At 41.8% G+C, this 22,204-nt stretch overlaps 2 protein-coding genes across 3 annotated transcripts in view; both read left to right on the top strand.

The window, feature by feature from the left end:
- Nucleotides 1–22,204, top strand: part of LOC111178220 (leucine-rich repeat and guanylate kinase domain-containing protein) — a 118,639-nt gene that overhangs the window by 80,056 nt on the left and 16,379 nt on the right. For both annotated transcript variants that reach the window (XM_022580738.3, XM_089917006.1), the window contains exon 16: nt 16,678–16,820. In XM_022580738.3, the coding sequence (XP_022436446.3) occupies nt 16,678–16,820 (143 nt within the window). The remainder of the gene's footprint in view (nt 1–16,677; nt 16,821–22,204) is intronic.
- Nucleotides 1,194–16,683, top strand: LOC149748355 (uncharacterized). Its single transcript, XM_089917007.1, is given in 4 exon segments — nt 1,194–3,783; nt 3,786–4,301; nt 4,303–4,790; nt 4,792–16,683. Coding segments are annotated over 4 exon segments (1,542 nt in total). The 5' UTR covers nt 1,194–3,354; the 3' UTR covers nt 4,901–16,683.

Here is a 22,204-nt window from a genome sequence, read left to right as displayed (position 1 = left end):
CCTCCCCTCTGAGCTGGGTCACTCTGATTTTAGATTCTGTGGTTTAGCTATATCTACATAAAGACTTACATAACTTACATAAATGTAAATGGGATCCCTAGAAGCAAAAATCCATAATTTTAGTATACTGGAATAATTTTTATGTATAACTGAGCTGTCAAAGGTAAGAAATTAAAATAAAAAATATTTAAGATTCTATGAAAGCCAGTTTTTTTGTCTGAGCAATTAAAAAACTGGACTGGAAATAGGAAGCCTTAGTTTTGCATTCTAACTTTCATCAATAATCATTAACTTGATTAGAGAAATCACTTGAACTCCCATTTCTAAGAAACAAAACCCAAACAACTCTATATAATATTCTGGAGCATTTTAGAATCTGATCTTCCAGAGTTGAGGTTTTCCCTAATCAGGCTAGACCGTCCATCTGTATATTCACCTTCAGTACAGAGAGAAATCTGATGGACAATGGCATTGTTTTCATAGAAGCAGTAATCCTGTGTCAGTGCAAAGTGAAAATGATTGCCAAACATTTAAAGTAATAATACATAGCTTTATCTGTAGTAATTTCATGTTACTAATTTGTAACTGAGAATGCAATTTTAAATTCTACTCTTAATGATGAGAGTGGAATAAAGTGAAGAAAGAAAGCCCAGTGTTTATCCAGATTTCAGTACAGCAGCCCATCAGCCTGGACCCAGAAGTGCAAACCTTCACCAGAGGAGAGACTAATTAAATTTCCGTTAGATGCATGTATAAAATAGTAACTTTGGGTACAGAGTGATTATAAACCCTCAGGATCTTTGGGTACAGAGTGATCATAAACCCTCAAGATCTACCGTTAATTAAAAATGTATATCAATTAAGGTACAGAATTGTCTTTTTTTCCCCTATAACAATGCAGATAATATTCATTTCTAAAGCAGGAAGATTTAAAAAAATCCTGAGTAAACAATATTATGTCTATAAAATAAGGAAAAACTCACTATATTCAGAACTCAGTATATGGCATGCCTTTACTCTCCATTTGTCTCTTTACAACTGATTTCTGGAATAGTACTTCCTGCAAAGCTTTTAAATAGCTGATCCAACCACCACCCTGAGTTCTCGCTATAGAGATCATAAAATAAAATTTTATTTGAAAATCATTATTTAGAATTCTGACTAATGATAGAGAAAAATGATGATGGTGATGATGAGTCAAAGAGGGGAAAATTGAGCAATTTACTAGTCCATAAAGTGGTGCCTTTGTCCCTAATAAAGGTCATGGTATCATTTGGCAAATTATGTGAATTGTTAAATTGCAAAAGTGGGGGGAAAAACTCGTGTCTAATTATAGGAAACCAGGAGGGCTTAGATGGAAAGAACCTTCAGCATTGGATTTCACTATTCTTATATTTTTCTATTTTGTTAAAAAATACGTTCTTATTGTGGTAAAAAAAACAACAAACCATAAAATTTTCCATTTTAGCCATTCTAGATGTACACCTACAAGGCATTAGTTTTATTCACTGCCTATTTTAAATATTTTTTACCACTCCAAACAGAAACTCTATACCCATTGAGCAAAATAACCAACACCCACCCTGCCCCACCCCCGGCCAGCCCCCTGGTGACCTCTAATCTGCTTTCTGTCTCTATGAACTTGCCTAGTCTAGATATTTTTACTGTTCTCACATTTTATTTTAACCTTGTTTCTTGACTAAGTTTGTGTTTTAATTTATAACTGTTGTAAACTAGGGTGATCAGAATGACAAACAGGGCAGCCGCTCAGAAACCCCACCAAGTGGTAAGGTTTTCCTTTCTCCCCGTCTCCTCCTGGTCCCTGGAGACATCTGGCTTGACTGGGTGCTCGGGGTACACTCCCAGGCTAGGAGGTTCAGGAAGAACCCGGAGTAGTCCGAGCACTTCCTGCTTTGTGGGGAGAGAAGGGCTGGTGGCCAGGAGCCTGGCTGGCTTCTGGGGATAGACCACCCTGGGCTCACCGCAGAGGTCTGATGTGGTTTGGACTCTCTGAGTATCAGGTCTCCCCCAGAGTAAGCTGAGACTAGTTTCTTCAAGGCTGTTCTAGACCGGTGTGCCGCCTCCGAAGTGACCACTAGCATTTCAGAGCTGTGTCCTAAGGACTGGGTTACGATGATATACGGGTCACCAGAATATACCAGGGCTTCTACCCTAAACAAGTGCCTGCTGGGGCGATTGTGTCAGGAGACCAGAATCACTCTAAGAACATGCTCCAGTGGTGATGACTAAAGGAAGCAACCCCCTTCTGCAACACTGGCATGGTTAGTGGCCTCTGAGAGCCATTTCTTTTTTTCTGTAAATTTATTTATTTATTTATTTTTGGCGGCATTGGGTCTTCGTTGCTGTGTGAGGGCTTTCTCTAGTTGCGGCGAGCGGGGGCTACTCTTTGTTGTGGCACGTGGGCTTCTCATTGCGGTGGCTTCTCTTGTTGTGGAGCACAGGCTTTAGGTACACGGGCTTCAGTAGTTGTGGCACGCGGGCTCTAGTAGTTGCAGCACGTGGGCTTCAGTAGTTGTGGCTCATGGGCTCTAGAGCACAGGCTCAGTAGTTGTGGCGCATGGGCTTAGTTGCTCCGCGGCATGTGGGATCTTCCCGGACCAGGGCTCGAAGCCGTGTCCCCTGCATTGCCAGGTGGATTCTTAACCACTGCGCCACCAGGGAATCCCCTGAGACCCATTTTTGAAGCCAGGGTAGTACTTGGAGGGAAGTGGTTGCCCTGGGGGTGGGGTAGGGTAGCAGCTTGGATGGTGGATCCTCAGGAGCAGCTTCCCTGAGCCATGGTGCCTTGTGATTCCATCAGATCTATTCTTTCCTTCCTTCCTCCATTCACCACTTATTTACTGAGTGCCTGCTGAGCTTCTGCACCTTGCTAGGTACTGGTAAACTGGCATGACTCCTCACAGAGCTCGCAGTTTCTTTATGGGACAAGGAGAAAGGCCGGTAAACAAGGAAATAAATGGGGCTTCATCTGGCTTAGCTGTCCATCCCCTAGTTTCTACCATGAAAAGCAGCACTGACCCTTAAGGTGGTGAAATTTTAAATCTCATTCACTTAGAAAATTCTCTGGCCACTCTCAGACCTAGATATAAATTTTGGTTCTGTGAAGAAGCCTCTCTGTGTTTATTCATAAAAGTTTCTGTTTTCAGTTGACTAAAAATGGCTCTAATTCCACTAAATAAGTGAATTATAGGCACTAGTATCGCCATGGGGAAGGAACGGTTGAATTCTTCGATATGTGTAATTTTATTCTTTTCAAGATCCCAGGTGCATCAAAAAAAAGAAAAGATCTTTTTGGTTATTAATTTCTAAAGTTACATCATCATATTTGTTAAGATGTTTTTAGCTAACTTCTTTTATATTAAAGCGGGAGCTGCCTCTAGCAAGAAGACTGCCTCTGGGGTGTCAGCACAGCTGGTTCCATCCCCAAGGCACTTGGCGAAACTGCAAGCAGATGGCCAGATAACAGAGCATCTCTCTGGAATGCAGATTCCTGCAAAGGTCCCTGAAAATCAGAGCCTAGCTCCCTCCCGGAACCAGGAGCTGACTCAGGAGGGAGCAACCCATCAAAAAGAGCTTTCTTCCAATAGCCAGGTCAGCGCTGTGCCTCTGCCACAGCCCAGCTCATCAGCGCTTGGTATTCCCCAGCAGGCCCAAGACTTATCCCCAAACTGGAAGGAAGGGGATGCTCAACAATCAGATCTTTCTTCAAAAACAGCAACCACAAATCTCCCTGGGAATGAGGCGCAGACACCTGAGGTGAAGGGGGGCAGTCTGCCATCACTCCTTCCCAAGGGCCTTCTCAGCACCCTGACCCACCATCAGCCCACAGCCCTCAGCTGGACCAGGATGAAGAATCAGGGGAGGCCAAGGTAACCCCCACTGGCCCTCTCCGCTCTGAACTTCCACAGGGATCTGACCCAACATCCCTTAGTCCCCAGAGAACCCAGGATGAGGACACTGGGTCAGCCAGTCTCCCACCCAGCAGTTCCCATCATGATCCTCCAAGAGATCCTTCTGGTCCCGACGAGGCCAAGAAGCTTGGACCACCTCTGGGAGATTCTCAACAACCTCTGGAGGAGGGAATCCCCAAAGCAGAAGTTGTTCGGGTTGACACTCCTTACCCAGAATTGCCGCATCCCCAGGACTCAGCCAATACCAAACAGACCCAGGACAGGGAAGACCCGGTGACTTTGCCTCCCAGAAGCCGGCTGGCTCCCACCAGGCTGCCCCAGCCCCGGGTCCTTGCTCCTCTCCAGAGTCGGAGGCGCACACCCAAACTCCCCCCCACCCAGCAGACAGGAGGCTCTCGGAACAGCCTCAGATCAAACTATGACTCCCTCTCCCAGGCCCCCGCTAGCTCAGGAAGGAGACCCCAGTAAACTTCCTCCTACCGGCACCCCCCATTCCAAGGAGCCACACAACCTGAGCCCCCATCCGGGCCACAGTCCCCAGCAAGTCCAGGAAGAGAAAGTCAGGGAGGTGAAGCTCCCCTTTATCAGGCCCCCAGTGCAGGAGCTGGCAACACAGGCCGCCCCCGATCTGCCCGAGGAAGGGGAGGTACAGGTAGTCAAGCTCCCTCAAATTCCCACTCCCTTCTCAGAACAGCTGCCTCAGAACACAGGGGCCCTTCCTCATGATTTGAGGCCTGCAAAGGAGAGGCGAGCTCCCAAGGCAGGCCACTCCTCCATCAAGAAGATTCCAGATGTACAGGCCTTGCCCCCAAACCAAGAGCCAGTACAGCAGACAGGAGCTAGGAAAAAAAAAAACCCTATCCACGGAGACAGCTAAAGGGCCCTCACAGCTGAAAAGGGCACCACCTGGAGGCCACGAGGCATCCTTGCAGCCAGAATCCCAGAGTAAGCCGGCTCTCCCAGAGTAAGCTGGCTCCCCCAGAGGCCCCCAGCCACCCTAACCGGAGCCCTCAGGGGGACTGGAGAGGGAAAGTCCAATCACCAGCCATTCCTGAACCATCCCACGCTGAACCATTGCCTAAAGATGCCCAGATACAGGAAGAGAGAAGGGGAAAAGTACATTATTCCAGAAGAAAGGCCCATGCCAACCTCCTCGCAAATGACCTGGTTCAGAAAGTAGCCATGTCCAAGAAAGGACCATGTTTGAAAAGAGACAATTTTGGAGGATTATCTCAAGAAAATATAACTACCCTCAGTGGTGATCAACCAACTCCAGGGGGTCAACCCCCACAAAGGAGACCTCTCCAGAGTGAGGGGGCCTCTGCAGAGTCAGCACCCGATGCTTCTGCTGCCAGGGAGCACCCAAGGCGAAAAAAAAGAGGTTCATAGAAGGGGAAGGTCTCAGAAGGGAGAGGCTGCTTCGGACCCCCAGAGCGGCATGGTGTGGTCCCCGCCCAGCAGCCTGTCAAAGAGACTCAAGCCCATCAGGGGACCAGTCAGACCAGAGAGAGCTCTGTCCAAAGGGACGGTGCTTCCAGGCAGCAAGCCAAAGAGAGAGGCACCCGGAAACACAGGGGAGCACCCCAGAATCAGGCGTCTGCTGGGGAGCAGGGCAACTGGAAGGGTAGGCTGTGAGCTTGGGGCAGTCAGAGCACCAAGGTGTAAGCCGTCCCTGGGCCACCAGGTCACGAACGTCTGCGCCCCCTAAAGCAGTGCCATCCAGAATGGAAAGCTATGGCCAGGGCGCTGTGGTCTGTACACCGGCTTCCCTCTGCAACCCCTAGTCAGCATAGATGGGAGGCTTTGCACATGTGTGCCTCTTTTGTGGCTCACCCTCGCAGCCTGGAAGAGCAGCCCTGTGGTGGGGTACACCAGCATGCGGTGCCCCTGCTCCAGCAGAGAGAGCTGGTCTGAGAGGTTGGTGCCAGCCAGGAGGCTTTGTGTCCAGACTTGGACAGATTCCAACATGACTTCAGGCTCTGGCTGAAGCAGTGCTGAATTGCCATAAGCTTTCTTTTATTCATTAGGAAAATTCACTTTTAGATTAGAAAATTCTCTCATGCTTCTTGCGTTATCAAGGGATCCAGAAGCAAAAAGAACTCTGAGAAAGGAATCCTTTGCAGTTTCTGGGTCTTGGTCTCTCCCACAAACATTCCAAGCCCACAGTTAATTTGTGGGAAGAGGACAGGTTTTTTACGCCCATGACAAGTGATCGAGGGCTTCCAATTTGCATTGGCTTATACTGCCTGAAACTTATTTTGTTTGAGATGGACACCTTCCTTCTCTCTTTGAAGGGGAACCTCATGTAAATTAGCTCATGCTTTCGTTATGTCAAACCAGCTGGTTAAAAGAATTAGTAGGGAGAAAACTGAGGCGAATCCACTTTTTATTTATCTATTCATAACATGAGGATTCTTTTGCTGGCAAGTGACAGGAATCCAACCTGAGCCAGCTTATGTGAATCTTTTAGAAGGGAGGGGAGTATGTCATTCAACCAAACTCTGGGGAGGGCAGAGGGGCAGCAGAGCCTCAGAGAGATTGGGGACCATCTCTGAACATAACCAGAACTGTCGTCATCTCCAGTATTTTCGTCATCTGCTGGACCCTTGTCATCTCCTAGAATCTTGTCATCTCCAGGACTCTTATCATTTCTCATCTCTGTTTTTTTCTCCGTGTTGGCTTCATCTCTACGATATAAATGACTATATATCAGTTTCTGCACATGGCAGGGAATATGACCATCAGTAGCTCTTAAATTTTACATTTGGTATTATATCTGGCACCTCCCACTACCAGAAAGTGATTAACTCATATGCTCCTTGGTCCTAAGATTTAAAAAATTATATTCAGGGAAAGACTCTGATTGGCCCAGCGTGGGTCAGATGCTCATTCCACAGCCAATTTACTCTGGCTGGGGACAGGGCACATTTAGATATACTCACTGGGTTCAATCCCGTGAACCCTAGCATCCACATAAAAGAGAATAACCATAAGCAGAGCAACCAGTTTAATATTTGACTCTCAAGATATTTATTGAGTACTTACTCTGTGTACATGTTAAGCTGGGTTTGGCATCCTGTATTTTAAAAATGTAACTGATGACTACATGCCTGTGTAAACGTGTCTTATCTTACACGAAGAGCATGTGTCCATAAAACTTCTGTGTATGTCGAGTGTTATTTCAAGTGCAGTAGAGGGAATTGGTATTTTTATAATCCAGGATGCAGGACTCTTCTTGTATAATGAAGAGCCTATGTTATACTAATAATTACCCTCTGACTTGTCTGGTTTGTCCAAGACGAAATGAATAAGGTGAATTTTTTAACATCTCATAACTTATTTTTCTTAAGTTAGTTCAAGTCCCCCAACAAGCATTGATTACTTCATATATGCCAGACACTGTGATAGTTTCTACATAGAGTAAGATGGGGAGGACACTTCAAGGAGCTCTCTTTTCTCAAGGGAGACGGATAGGAGGGTTTATTCCATGTGATCAGGGCAGCTGGAGGCCCCACAGCACGCTAGGATAGGGTTAGCATCAAATAGAGAAGGAAACTCATTTATTAACTTTTCCAGTGAGCCATAAGAATGCTAAGAAAGGACACTGAATTCAGGCTGGGATGTGAGAACTGGATCAGAAATCACTTCCAAGAGGAAGTCATCCTTTCAGCCAAGTCCTCAAGGTTGCAGAGCAGTCAGCAGACTGATGGGAGGGAAGGGAAGGTCTCAGAAGAGGGAACAGCATATGCCTAAGTGTGGAGGGAAGAGCAGGCGTTGCCTCTTCTGGACCAAAGTGTCAGGAGAGCTATAGGTGTACGTAGCTCCAAAGGGCACATTGTGCTGTGTTCGTGAGATTGGAAACTTGATCTTCTGACAGTGGGGAGCCATTGAATGGTGAAATTTTTTTTATCTTAGAGGCATCTGTTTCGAGTCAGCATAGAGGATCACTTTAAAGAGGGCAATTTAGATGGCAGCAGGAATGCTGGGAAGCTATTGCACTAGTCCTGGCAGGAAGGTAGTAAGGGCCTGAAATAAGGCATTGTGGCAGGAATGGGCAGATTCAAGATATTGGACTGGATGTAGCGGGAGTGCAGACTGGGAAAGAGAGGAGGAAAATCAGGATACCCACCCACCTTTAGGACCTGTGTATGGGGCATTTTAGAGGCACTAGTACCTCACTTGGGTGAAAAACTTTAGAAATTTCCTTGGTCTTCTCCTCGGGCAGCTGTTTCTGAGGCTCCGTAAGGCATTTGGGGCTGCATTTTCATCAGGGTTCTCATGCAAAGTGAGATGCCAAATTTCCCATCTTTTGACTTGGAAGAAGCTCTAATGCCCTTCCCTGGGGTCCATGATGGTGTCAGGTTCGTGTTTGTGTTTTGGTCGTATAAACATCTCAGATTCAGTGCAGCTGGACATTTTGTTTGTTGTTCAAGGAGAGGAATAGAAAAGATTACCAACTCCTCCCTTGGTGAGAGGTTTTTAACAGCTATTATTGATTTTTCTCGGTATAAGGGGAACTTCTGCTTTTTAATTGTAGAACATAAATATTTAAAAATTGTCATTTTCCATCTACATTTACAAACAAAGTTCATATCACTTTCATATGCTATGTTCCTCAGCAAAGTGATCTTTATGGGAAAAAAAAAGAACGTTGTGGACTTTAGTCATTCTGTTAGCTAATACAATCTTCAGCTTTTTAAAAGAAGTCTGGCATTTAGTATTCAAATCAACAGAGATGATAATTCCACTGGGCGCAAGAGCCTTCTTCAAATATTTAAAGAGCTAAACCAGTTCTTTTCAAACCTCAAAAGATAATTGGACAAAGGGTAATTTGGTAGTAATTTACAGAAGGGGAAGTAAAAATGGCCAAAAAATATGTCAAAAAGTATTTAAGTTTCACTATCACCGTAAGTCAAAACAGAATAGACTTTTTTGGGTACCAGAGTGGCAAAGATGGAAAACAAATGCCTGTTCTTGGTGAGGCTCAGGGTCAATGCACTTTCTCTGTCATCATTGAGAAGGTAAATGGGCACAACTTTCTGGGGACAGCTTTACAGTACCTGTCAGAGCCTTCAAATATTGCATGTCTTTAACCTAGCAATTCCAATCCAAGAATTATAAGGAAATATGGTATGTACAAGGGTGTTCATATTAATGTCTTTGTAATAAAACCTGGAAATAATTAAGCCAGCTAATGGGATTTCAGAAATAAGTTGTGGGCCAAAAGTTCTGGTTCAGCTGTATGTTGCCATTATAATCATGTTGTAGAATTTTGGAAGAGGAAAATATTTGTTACTTATTAAGAAGAAAGCAGGTTAAGGAGGTACAGCTAGTATGGTTCCAGTTGTCAGCTCTGGGTTGTTAGATTATGGGTAATTTTTATTTTCTCTTTTATGCTTTTTAGTATTTTGTAAATTTTCTACAACAAGCCTGTGTTTATTCAGAAAAAGTTATATAGAAGTAAATTCCCACATATGAAAAGCTGTCCTGTGAAAGCAGCACCCTAATATTCTATTTCGATTTGGCTTAATGAGAACTTTCTAGGAGTCAGAGTCATGTACAGAGGAGCAGACAGGCTCTCCCCATAATTTAGATGCTCTGTGATGGGAATCTCACAGAAAGTCTCCTTAGGTTGGGTGATTAGTTGGACTAGCTGAAATTTAAGGTTCCTTTTATAATCTGTGATCTGTTCACTACAACTAGCTCTACTGGCTGGCTTTAAAGAACCCGGCAGCCTATTTTATTAAATAGAGAGCCTAGTACTAGAAAATTGAAGAGTTAGTACTCATTAGATCAGTGGCTTTCAAACTTTCTAGTCCAAAACCCGTAACTAGGGATACAGCTCATAATATCATGACCTACACACAGACCTACACGCATAGGAAACAAAGGTATAATGAAATACCTTCACTGTGGTGATAAACTCTGATACCTTCTCTTCTATTCAATCTTAATTCTTTAACACACTGGTCATGACCTATTAAACTGATTTCACAATTTAGTCTGCAGCCTGCAGTTTTTGAAAAACCCTGTACTGAGTGCTCTGGAGCTTTGCTATGGTTCTGTTCTCAGAGGCCTACTGACCAGGTACTACCCTGCTCAGGTTGCCTTCAAGTGAGGTGGAATGGATTGGCGTGATTTATACTGAATTATTTTCTGTGACAACAGAAGGATTCAGTGTATTAGCAGTTATGCTCTTTGTCAGTGTTAGGACTCTGGGTAAGGTATATTGAAAATTTCTATGCATGGTATAAAGTTCTTATGTAAAGCTAAAAAAACCAGTCTTGATCGATAGTGTTTTAACCATTAACCACTAAGTCCTTAGCTGGTTCCCTTTCCTTTTGTTTCACGACAACACTGAAAATCACCTCTTTACTATAAAGCTTCCTCCAAGTCACAGTCTGTCCATAAATGGATTTAAAGACATCATTCTAGAAATCACATTTCTTTACTGACCAGGCATTCAGAAAAAATAAGAAGAGACTGTTTCTTTGTGTTGATGATAAATAATGTTAGACCACCAAATCTTTCATCTCAAAGGTGACGATGAGAGAGCAGTCCTGATTAGCAAAAGCTGGAGACCTTTTTTAAAAAGTTTGTAACCTTAGAAATTCATGATTTCAGATAACACTGAGTCAAAATTTTCATTGGAAATTGCAGTTCCAGTACAATCTAGCTGTGTGACCTTGAGCAGTTTACAAAGGTCTCATGTAATATAAAATGGAGATAATAGTAGTACCTGCCTCAAGATTATTGTGAGGATTAAATGAGTTAATATATTGAAAAACACCCAGAACAATGTCTGGCACATAGTAAGTACTTATATGAGTGTTTGTTAGCATTAACATGTAAGCAGTAAAAAAAATTTTTTTAAATAGCATTTTATCCTTTTTTTTTGTAAAGATTTTTGTTTGTTGTTGATGTAGACCATTTTTAAAGTCTTTATTGAATTTGTTACAACATTGCTTCTGCTTTATGTCTTGGTTCCTTGGCCACGAGGCATGTGGGATCTCAGCTCCCTGACCAGGAATCGAACCCGCACACCCCCCTGCATTGGAAGGCGAAGTCCTAACCACTGGACCGCCAGGGAAGTCCCAGTAGCATTTTATCCTTAATTGGAAAGGACTGGTGGAAATATTTGGCAAATGGTGCGGTCTTCTCTGAAAATCCTTTAAAAATTTTGACAACCTTAATTGAATAAAGGGCCTTAGACAGAATTAGGATTATATTGGAAAGAAATTGCAGTTCAGGAAAATGTTACCGAGATCAAGAGGTTCTTTCGTACATTCACAGGTAGCATTGCAGCTTGGAGAACTGAGTGAGGAGACATCAGTTCCGAGGTTATTATGAAATTGACATGTGATACACATGGAAGAGACTTGTAATAGCGCCTAGAACATAGTATGCTCAGTAAATGTTATCTATTACTTTTATTGTTATTATGTCATTGATAATGTCAAAGGCATTTACATTCTGTGTTTCATCTTGGTTAAATGGTAAATGGCATCAAGTTACTTGACTCAGGAATAAACTACCAGATAGCTGGCATTTTGTTTTCTCTTTGTGGTAGGTTGAAACAGAGACTGGCTTCTACATGGTACCGGATCTAAAGACCCTTGGTTTCCAAGGACAAAGATAGCAAAGGGAAGAAAGACAAAAGATGTCTTTGCTTGAGAAGTGACCAATGAAACAACATCTTTGAAAATGTTGTTCTTGAAGGATGAGCTCTTGCAAACGAAAACTACACTTAGCAGAGGTGGAGCTGTAGGGTTGGGTGGAAGTCACATCGGAAATTTAGTTATCAAACGTACCGCTCAAAGGAGAGGAAGCCTTTAGTTTGTGTTCCAGCTCCCTGAATGTTTCTGTCCTATTTTCTGTCAGCCATAGCTACCCTTTCCTTCTCTCCTTATCCCAAATTCTGTACACATCCAAATCTTATGCATCAAGTTTCCACTCTTGAAATTTATCTGTCCTACATCCTCTCTCCTTCAAAGTGTCAGTTAACTACTTCATGATAAACTCATTCATTTAAAAGAAACCCTGAAATTCATGGTACTATTGTTATGTGTTTTATTTAGGACATCCTCTATACAGTGTCCAAATATTTAACCCATTAGTTCAGCTCTACTGAAGACATTTCAAAGTATGAAGTTCAATGGAAAAAAGCATTCTTTCTGTACCTCATTCTTTCGGTGTGAGAAGGCACATTCACATGCTTCCTTTGTCCTGATGTAGAATCTGTTCTCTGTTTAAATAGCTGATTATTCCTTTGATCGGACACTCAAGAATATAGCACTTTACTGTTAGAATAGTTTAGTATGTGCATTCATTTTATCATGTATAGCATGAACATTATTACTATATGATAGCTTTCTACTATAAAAGCTTATTTTGCTCTGGAAAATTTTTATGGATATTATGTGAAATGATTATTTTTCTAGTTGCTATTATTCCTTTCTCAGAAGCACAGATAGTCAAGACTTATAAGATTTGATTCTGTCCTGGAAAAAATGGCTTCTTTTGGCACCTTCAGTTTTGTGATAACACTTTCTAATGAACTGAGCGTTTCCCTTACCGTGAGTTATGTAACTATCCTATTAAAAATAAATAAATATTTTAAATTGTGTAGCAGATTATTATGCTTTAATTTGCTTTTGGTCCTTTTTATGGTTACATATTTCAGCATTGAGACTTTTACAGGGATTTTTATAGCTATTTACATTTTACATATGTATATGTATTTAATCATGGTAGTATAAATTACTCTTGTTAATTTAAAAGAACCTCACTACTACCAAAATAAACATATTTTTTAAGCCCCATTTGAGTGGGAAAAACTGAATGATTCTGGCTATCTGAGAACATTTGTATGAAAATTAAAGCCTACTTCCAAGTCATACATTTCCAAGTGTTTTCAAAGAGAGACAAACACTGGTGCTGATTTTTTTGGGGTTTTTTTTTTGGCAAAGTTTTATTTAAATATTAATTTGGTCTCATGTTTTTAGACAGGAGATTGACTTAGTTGTTTTGCTATACAAGTAACCTTACTGCTGTAGAAAAATTGGTTACCAAAATAGGGATTTTTGTTTTTCAAAATATACACAATCTGACCCCCAAATTCTAATTTTATTACTAGTTATTGAAATGGCTGTGTGCCTATAATATCAGATCATCAGTATCTTTTATTTTCTCCTTTCTTTTTTGCAGTAAAGGACCCTATATAGTCTGTGTCATAATGTGTTATGAAATATACACAGATGTTTTATCTTAGGTGCATGGCTTCTACTGCATTTGTTATTTTGGTTGGATTCTGTGGTTATTCTTTTAAAATGTTTTATACGCATATTATTTTAATTCACTTGACTGCAAAGAGATATAATTCTAAACAAAAGGTCTAAGTTATTTTGAATTAATTTGAGATGCAGTTCTGGTTGTTCCAGATATTTCATTTATATTTTCTTACATTTGGTAATGATACCAATCCATAAAATAACTTGAAAATCTGTCATGCATCATTAAATTCACTTATGCTTCATTGTAGGTGTTTAAGTAAATGTAACTAGCTTATATACTGAAGAACTTGGTAATTTTTGTGGACTGTACAGTAACTTATATATAATTTAATGTTGCCTCAAGGTTGACTTTTAGATACTTTGAATAAGATCACTTTAAGAAACTTGGTTGCAGGGTATTATAACACTGGTAACTGGGTTGTTTTTTTTTATTGAGAAGTAAGATCTCTTGTTCATTAATGTATTAAGACATTTGAAACTATATTAAGAACTGTATGAAACTCTTTATTATAGGAGTCCGAGTCCCTAAAGTGGTAGCATTACAATGTAGTTTAATAGTAATCTAAACACATTATTTTTACCCAAATTGTTTTGTTGCTGAGAAACCATTAAGACATTAAACTGTTGAATTACAGCTGCGTTGTATCATCAGATAGAACTTGGTTTGTTTACATCATAGTACAATTGGCTTACGTCTGAGAAAGCTGGAAGAAGGAACCCTGACACAAATATATACTATATTTTAAATAAGCTTTTATACATAGAGAGGGTCATTTCTATGGAAATTATATAAATATAGCTTATATTTCTTTAAATTTCATCTTTTTTTTCAGATTCATCTGGTCTTTTTCACAATGCTCTGTTCTTAGAGTCCCATCAAGAGGACAAGTGTTTTGGTTTTGTTTGTTTGTTTTTCAATGAGCATAAGATTCAGCCCTTCCGTCTCTTTTTTGGTTGTTAGTTTGCCTTGTTTCAGCCATGCTGAATTCTTTACTGTAATTCAGTTGTGTTAAGCATGCTTCTGGGTCTTTATACAAAGCCACTCTCTCTGCCTGATATGCTTTTGCCCCAGATATTTGAATGCCTTCCTTCTTTATGACTTCAGATCACTGTGCAGATGTCACCATCTTAGGGAGGACTTTCTTTGGCCATCATGCTGTCTCTCACTCTGTCTCCTCATCTGCCTGCCTGGTCCTTCATCACACTTATCACTACTACCTGACATTATCTGGTGTTGTTGTCTGTCTCCAACATTAGAAATGTAAGTCCCACAGGTCAAGGACATTTAATTTACTGCTCTATCCCAACACCCAGAGCGCTGTCTGGCACATAGTAGGAGCTCAACCGATACGGGTTGAATGGCTTTTCCATTATGAAGATTTAGCAGAGTATGTTTCCACATAATAATCGTGTCCTGTTACCTCTGTGATTGTTATGAACATAATTACTTCAATGTTCCTTTCCAGAATGCTCTATCACGTGGAATTTCTTGGCTGTGGATTTGCCCACTTGTTGCATCCTCTGAGTCTCTCCCCCTCTCTCAAGACTGGTGCTGGGTTGTGGAGCTTTAGGCTTCCCTACCATGGTTCAATACTTTTACTTGTCTGCAACACCTTTTACCTACTTTTTGTTGTTGTTGTTGTTTTTGTTTATGGCTGTGCTGGGTCTTCGTTGCTGCACGCAGGCTGTCTCTAGTTACGGCAAGTGGGGGCTACTCTTCGTTGAGGTGCACGGGCTTCTCACTGCGGTGGCTTCTCTTGTTGTGGAGCACAGGCTCTAGGTGTGCGGGCTTTGGTAGTTGCAGCACACGGGCTCAGTAGTTGCGGTACATGGGCCCTAAAGCATGCGGGCTTCAGTAGTTGCGGTGTATGGGTTCAGTAATTGTGGTGCGCAGGCTCTAGAGTGTGTAGACTTCAGTAGTCGTGGTGCGTGGGCTCAGTAGTTGTGGCGTGCAGGCTCTAGAGCATGCAGGCTTCAGTAGTTGTGGTTCATGGGCTTAGTTGCTCCGCAGCATGTGGGATCTTGTCGAGCCAGGGATTGAACCCGTGTCCCCTGCAATGGCAGGTGGATTCTTACACACCGGACCACCAGGGAAGTCCAGCTTGTACCTTCTTTTTTTTGCAGTACGTGGGCCTCTCACTGTTGTGGCCTCTCCCACCGTGGAGCACAGGCTCCGGACGCGCAGCCTCAGCGGCCATGGCTCACGGGAGCCCCTCTGCGGTATGTGGGATCTTCCTGGACCGGGGCACGAACCCATGTCCCCTGCATCGGCAGGCGGACTCTCAACCACTGCTCCACCAGGGAAGCCCTGTACCTTCTTTTTATCAGCTAGGGATTGCCACACAATTTGGTAGGAGTTCAATTTCAGATTCCATACCAGCACACAGCCCAGGAGTAGAGATCTGATTTCCCACAGGTGTCTCCACCCTCAGTCCAGGTGAGACTGTGCCCAGGCTAAGTCCTGAGGTCTGTGGGCTGAGATTTCCAGACACTCCCTTTCCAACTTCTCGCCTAATAGAGAGCCCAGGTCTCGTACATTAAGCACACAGGGACTGGCCTTGCCTCTCAGTCCAGAAACCTCAGCCCCTGAGGCACTCTCTGACCTCTTGGCATCAATTTCCACTCCTCTGACTAGGAATCTTCACTTCACTTCCAGCACCTGGAAATTTTTCTTGCTTGGTTTCAGTTTTGCTATGTGATAAAAACAAATTTCTGTTATATATTACCCACTATTTATTTTGTCTTGGGTGGGGATAGCTTCCCACATCTGCTCAGTCAGCCATATTGGCTAGTGGAGATGTGGAGATTATTTATTTTGGCATTTTTGTAGCAATACTGAAAGTGTTGATGTTCCTAATAAATCCAAATGTATGTACCCCTGGGCCCGCTATACATGAGCAGTGATAGAAATTTAGATTCTTAATATTCTAGGCCTCTGGACGTTCTGATGTTTTGTAGGGAACATTAGACAGTACTTATGTGTAAATTCTGTTAAACACTGACCTCATCGTCCACTCCATTCTTTTAAAAAGGTTTTTCTTAGTGTTGCATGATGATGATGGTGATTTTAGCCTTTCAGGACAATTTTGTCAAATGGAAAGTAATTATAAAGGGGACTTTTCACTTGAGGATCTGAAAGCCATTGTTTTTGTTAAGTTTTACTTCCTTTAATTCCATTCATAAGTCTGTATTATTTGAACACTAAGGGTACTCCCAGGACATGTCTACTAGGTGCTGCAGGCTGACTTTATAATTTTCAATAATAATTATTATCGTTCTCGTGTTCTGAGACATAAATTTTTAGTTATCTTACTTTCAAGTTGAAATGCACAGACTTTAAGTATACACTTTATTGTGTTTGGGCAAATCCACGTATAAAACATTCTCTTACTTCAGAAAGTTGCTTTATCCAATTTTATGCCTTTTATTTTAAACTTTCCTTTTTTCCCTAGCAGATACTAAGAAACCTCAGCTGAAACCTGAAAAGACTTCGAAGAAGTTTAGAGCTTTGAGTGAATTTGAGTCCCTGGATTTTGCAGACAGAAACTGCTTTGTGAAATTATGGGCCAAACTTTCAGGCAAAAACACGCCAGCGGTAAGAAGGGGTAGAGGGGTGAGGGAAGCTGGAACTGAGCATTACAAAAGTCAGACAAAAAGGGCATTGGATATTTCAAGACTAACAAGTTTCACCAAAACTGTCCTCTGACTGGTGTCAGCTGAAGACAAGTTTTTCCCCCTCTTTCTACACCTCTAAGAATAGGCATGGGTTCTAAAAACAGAATATACAGTGTAGATTTTTTTGAGTACCTTTCCCCCAGGCTCCCAGTGGAAGTTCTGACGGTCAGTTCTCCTATTTAACAAGCATAGAAAAGAACTACATAGGATTAATACTGTAGAATATGTATTTCAAGGGAAAACTTGCTTTACTGTTGGGATATAATCTTGAGTGTTCTTGTGCTGAGCCTTCAAAGTGAGTCCACTCAAAGAGTCCATGTCTTATAACCTTGCAGTACTTAGACCCATCCTATGACTTAAAAGATCCCGCTCTTTGAGAAGTCAGGATATGTGGAAGTTGGCCCTACCTTCATATTAGGTCATGCTCTTTTCTGTTTGTGATGGTTTTTCTGTGATGGTCTGGGAACACAGAGACCTAAATCGTTGCCACTGCCTCAGAAGTGACAGAACTTCTGATTTGGTTGTCAACTCCTTGGTCATGTTTCCCTAAGCCTTGCCTGTTCTAAGCAAATAATCACATTGTCTTCTAAAGTCAGAACCATGGGCAGTGGTCACAAGAATCAGACTGGTTACTTCAGATGAAAAGTCTAGGGCCATGGTGTACATGGGCATAGCTATACATTCTGCTCTGATTAAGTCATAAGAATGGGATGTTTGAAGTACAAGGAACAATACCCGTTAAAGTCAGCTTAAGTAAGAGGTAGTTCCATTATTAAAAAATATATGATGAGTGGATTCACAGTGCATCGGGAGCAGGGATGAAGTACAGATCTCACAGGAACCAGAAATAGGGTTGGAAAGTGCATCCCAAAGGCATCAAGTTCCTCTCATCTCTGCTTCTATTTTTCCCGTGCTCTGTCGTCCTCTCTCTCCTGGCTGGCCTCCTCCACTCACTCAGCTTCCCTCCCACATAATTTGAACTCATTTGCACACGTGCCAGCCCTGACTCACCATGGCTCTCTGCCTGTGGATCTATGCCCACAATTCCTGGCCACTTCTCTCCGTCTCTTTAATTCATACTGTGGAAAGCAAAGCAGTCTAATTGGCACAGCTGGACTTTTTAGCCATACCACACAGATCAAATTAAACTGCTTGTCCTGTCACCTGTGGCAGGGCAAAAGGCAGGGCCACTTGATACACATTCTGGCCTCTTAGAAGCAGCAGGGGATGGGTGCACTCTAAACATCTAAAAATAATATAAATTTGTATCATGATACTGGAGTACAGGAAATGCCCTATTTATTTATCCAAAATAAATTAACTCTGGAATTGTTCCCACCTACCAGGATCTGTGGGAAATCAAATATCAGTCATTAGGAGTGGGGATCACTCCCATTCTTTGGATTAAGTTCAAGAATCCTGAGGTTTATGTCATCCTAGAAACTTAGGGAAGGGCCTCTGGTCTCCAGACTACCATGGTTACCATGGAGATGTTCCTTGTCTGAAACCCTGAGTTCCATTCTGAGCCAGGGGCTCTGGTATTCTCCAGATCCTCTCCTGCTCGTATGTTCACCCAGTGCCGACCCCCAAGATCTCACCACACCCTGGGAGCACACTCGACATGAGGAGCCCGTCAGCCTCTGTCCTTGCAGTCCTGGGAAACCCAGCTCTTTTCAAGTCAGTCGACCACTTTCTCTCTGCACCTGCTGTCCTGTACAGCTTCATGCTTCTTGGAGCTTAGACTTTCAAATATAAGGTCTTCTTTTAATCTCCCAGGACATGGCATATCCAGACTGTAAAAACTCCAGAGCACACATCCTTAGCCACCTTTATTCTTTAATTACAAGTCTGTGTCTTGACAACCGGAGCCAGCTCATGTCCCAGTTAGACTGTCCTGCCGCACAATATCACACACACCGATGAGAAACACACCGTTGAGTCACACCCTCTGCCTGTTAGTGGGTTTCCATGGTTTATTTAAATATGACAAATCTGAATATTACCTGTTAGAAAATTTTCAGGCCTAATTAAAGGTAGCTTTTCTTTTTTTTTTTTTTTAAGATTTTATTTTTATGTGGACCATGTTTTTTTAAGTATTGAATTTGTTACAATATTGCTTCTGTTTTGTTTTGGGTTTTTTTGGCTGCGAGGCATGTGGGATCTTAGCTCCCGAACCAGGGATTGAACCCACACCCCCTGCATTGGAAGGTGAAGTCTTAACCACTGGACCGCCAGGGAAGTCCCTAAAGATAGCTTTTCTCTGGTCAAGGGCACTCAGGTACCCAGGAGCAAGAACAGAGGAACAGATGAAAAACGCACACAACACGCACACAGTGGGTTTTCAGCTGTAATTCATCTCCGACATCTCAATATAAAACTAATGAACAGTATGGGGGAACTGGAGAGTGGAGGGTATGATAAAAAGGCAATGCGAGAGTAGAGGGGCCACCTTGGTGGCGGGAGGGGAGCAGGTATGTGGACCACGTGTTGTCAAAAATTCTCATGAAATTTTGACAATGTCCAGCGCCACTCCTTACCTGTAGTCACCTCCCTGAGAAACTGTTCAGCCCCCATAATCCAGGGCATCTAGAGCCTAGTGTAGAAATCTACTGTGTCCTGTGTTAGAGGGCGGGCAGTTTCTCATCCATGATGGCAACAGTGCTCAAACCCCTTGCAGCCTGAGGTTCTGGTAATTTTGCCTGCCAGTACTGGTGGAGGTATAATGTAACAGAGTAGTTTCATAGAAAAGCAAATCAAATCCCCCAAGAACCAACAGATTCACCCCTCAAAAATTAGAACAAAGGTAGTACTTAACTGCCACTGTCATATATATGGGGTGAACTTGCCTAAGATTATTTTTAGTACCTCGTTTTCTTGTAAAGATTATGAATTCAACGCTATTTTGAAATTTTAAGTATTTATCAAATTTTGAGATATTTCGTAAGTTATTAACCTCTTGCCTAGCCATTATAATGCTGCAAAATGAGCAAAACATTTTTAAGATCATCACCACAGAAGCTTTAATGAGATATTATGATTATATTGGAAGCCATAAATAGCCTTTATATGTCACTTATAGTTTGGAAAGGGCTTCTGTGTAAATTATCTCATGTACCCCTTATTGCAACCCTTAGGAGATGTTGTTATTCATTTACTTTCCCAACATAAATCCCTATGTATTTTTGGAACTTTATGGTGGATTGAGGAAAGTAATTGCAACTATCTCTGTCAAAAACCTATATCATAAATCTTCCAAAAAAAGAAAAAGATAGAAATGTTTGTGCTTTTTTGGGGTCTTAACTGTAGATTTAACGTGTTCATATTTACCTGTAGAAACTATCAAGAGAGCCATTTGACACTGAAGGACTAAATAGGAATTCCCATTGTCAATGCTTTTTTGGTCCTGCTTCTTTCAAAAGCACCCTTTCCACTTATGTTGAACACTGCATTCTTCCTGAAACCTACCTTAAACTTACTGCGTATGTGAGGTCTTTCAGTTTACCCCCTCTATTCTAATATTCTACTCTTTCCTTGTGTGTGGTTTGTCACCACGTGCATGTCGAGGTGTGATTACAAAATAACAGAGCTGGTTTTGTGTGTGTCTTCTGAAAACCAGCCCTATTCCTGGGTAGTCACATAGCCACATGTCATAACTGGTTGGGTAAGTGTATATTTATGTGTGTGTTTGTGTGAAGATTTTTTGCTGTGGAATTATTGTGAGTAGATCTTTGCCTTCTAGGAGAAGCTTTATTTTCAGAACTTCAATTGTATCTGTTTCTCCAACCAGCTCCTCTGATCTCCTTAGGGGACAGCCTTACTCCTGAGGCAGGCCAAGTTACTGAAAGCCAATTTTCTAGAAAAAACATTGCTGAATGACCAATTCATTCAAACCCAATTTAGTGAATATATGTGTGTGGCAGATAAGGCCAGTGCAATCAAAAAGCACCCAAAGATTTGAAGGTCAGTGAGAAAGTGGACCTATAATGACAAAATATTGGGCCCTACGTCTACTAAGCACTATTTTCTTTCACTACTCTGAGGCAGGTCAACTCAGGGAGCTTGTCAGAGATAACACAGCTTAGAAGTGTCTATTTCGACTCCAAAAGAAAAATGCTTTCTTCTCAGTACATTTTTCAGGGCATGGTGTTCAACACTATATTTATTAGCTGGAATAACACTATAAAGAGATACTTCTCTTATCTGCCACCTACTTACCAAGTGGTACAGTTCATGTAGGATCAGCAGTCCAAGTGCCTTTTTCAAGATAATGAATTGGTTTCCTGTTATTCTCTGAAGGTGACCAACTAATTTTTAAATATCATTTGTAATCATTATGATTTTGATTTGTGCATATTGAAGGCTATCCACCCACTGCATTTTTTATCCTTATTGAAACTCAAATTATTCTATCTTTGGCCAGCTAGAGCTTCTGCAGGTTGACACCTGTGTCCTTTTAACGTGACCCATTTTGCTGGTTGGTATGACAAGATATTCTGTGCTCTTTTGTTCATTACCTGTCCTAGACCTGGAATCAGTCTTTTGTCCAAGAAGTCTTGGTTTCTTCAAGTGGGAGATGGTTGTACAAGAAAACACATCATGGTTGCTAGGAATGCTCATTGCTCTTGAGGTGGCCATTGTTTCTAGGCCTATTCTGTGGATAGATAAAATATTTCATGAGTTCAAGTTAATATTTCCAATTTGGATTCAAGACTTCAGCATTTTTACTTAACTCCTTCTCTGTTACATATTTTTTCTTTTCTCCACACTGAGAGTCCTGCTTCTCAAAGATAGAGGCGATGATAGAATTATAATATCTTACTAAATTTCTTGTTTGTTTTAACCACATTACACACAGAAGAGTCTCAGAATAACAATACTAAATACTACCAGCACCCATTATAAAAACTGAAAGCAGTTTATAAAAAAGTGTTTTTACAAATGATCCTCCCGCCATTGTTTGTGATTATGTTATAGCTATACTATCAGAGCACGCCCTCATATCCTCTCTCCCTTTTAACTCTCATTTTGTCTTAGTTATCAAATACCTTCATACTTAATACTCATCATTAGACCTCAGGTCAGTGTCTCTCTAGTTGTTTTATTGCCTAAGCTTATTCTCTACTAGATACAGAAAGGGCTGTGGGAAAAATATTTCCTGCATTCTTGCCTGTTGATAACAGTCTGTTACACTTTACACTTGAATTGTAGTTTTTAGTATCTATCCTGTTTCTTTTTTTGTTTTGTTTTGTTTTACGGTACGCGGGCCTCTCACTGTTGTGGCCTCTCCCATTGCGGAGCACAGGC

The sequence above is a fragment of the Delphinapterus leucas genome, chromosome 9 (genome assembly GCF_059928025.1).
Source record: "Delphinapterus leucas isolate spDelLeu-1000000601 "Yukka" chromosome 9, BTC_Dleu_Yukka2, whole genome shotgun sequence".
NCBI lineage: Eukaryota > Metazoa > Chordata > Mammalia > Artiodactyla > Monodontidae > Delphinapterus > Delphinapterus leucas.
The sequence above is the reverse complement of the archived record's forward strand: the minus strand, read 5'-3'. Positions and strand labels throughout refer to the sequence as shown.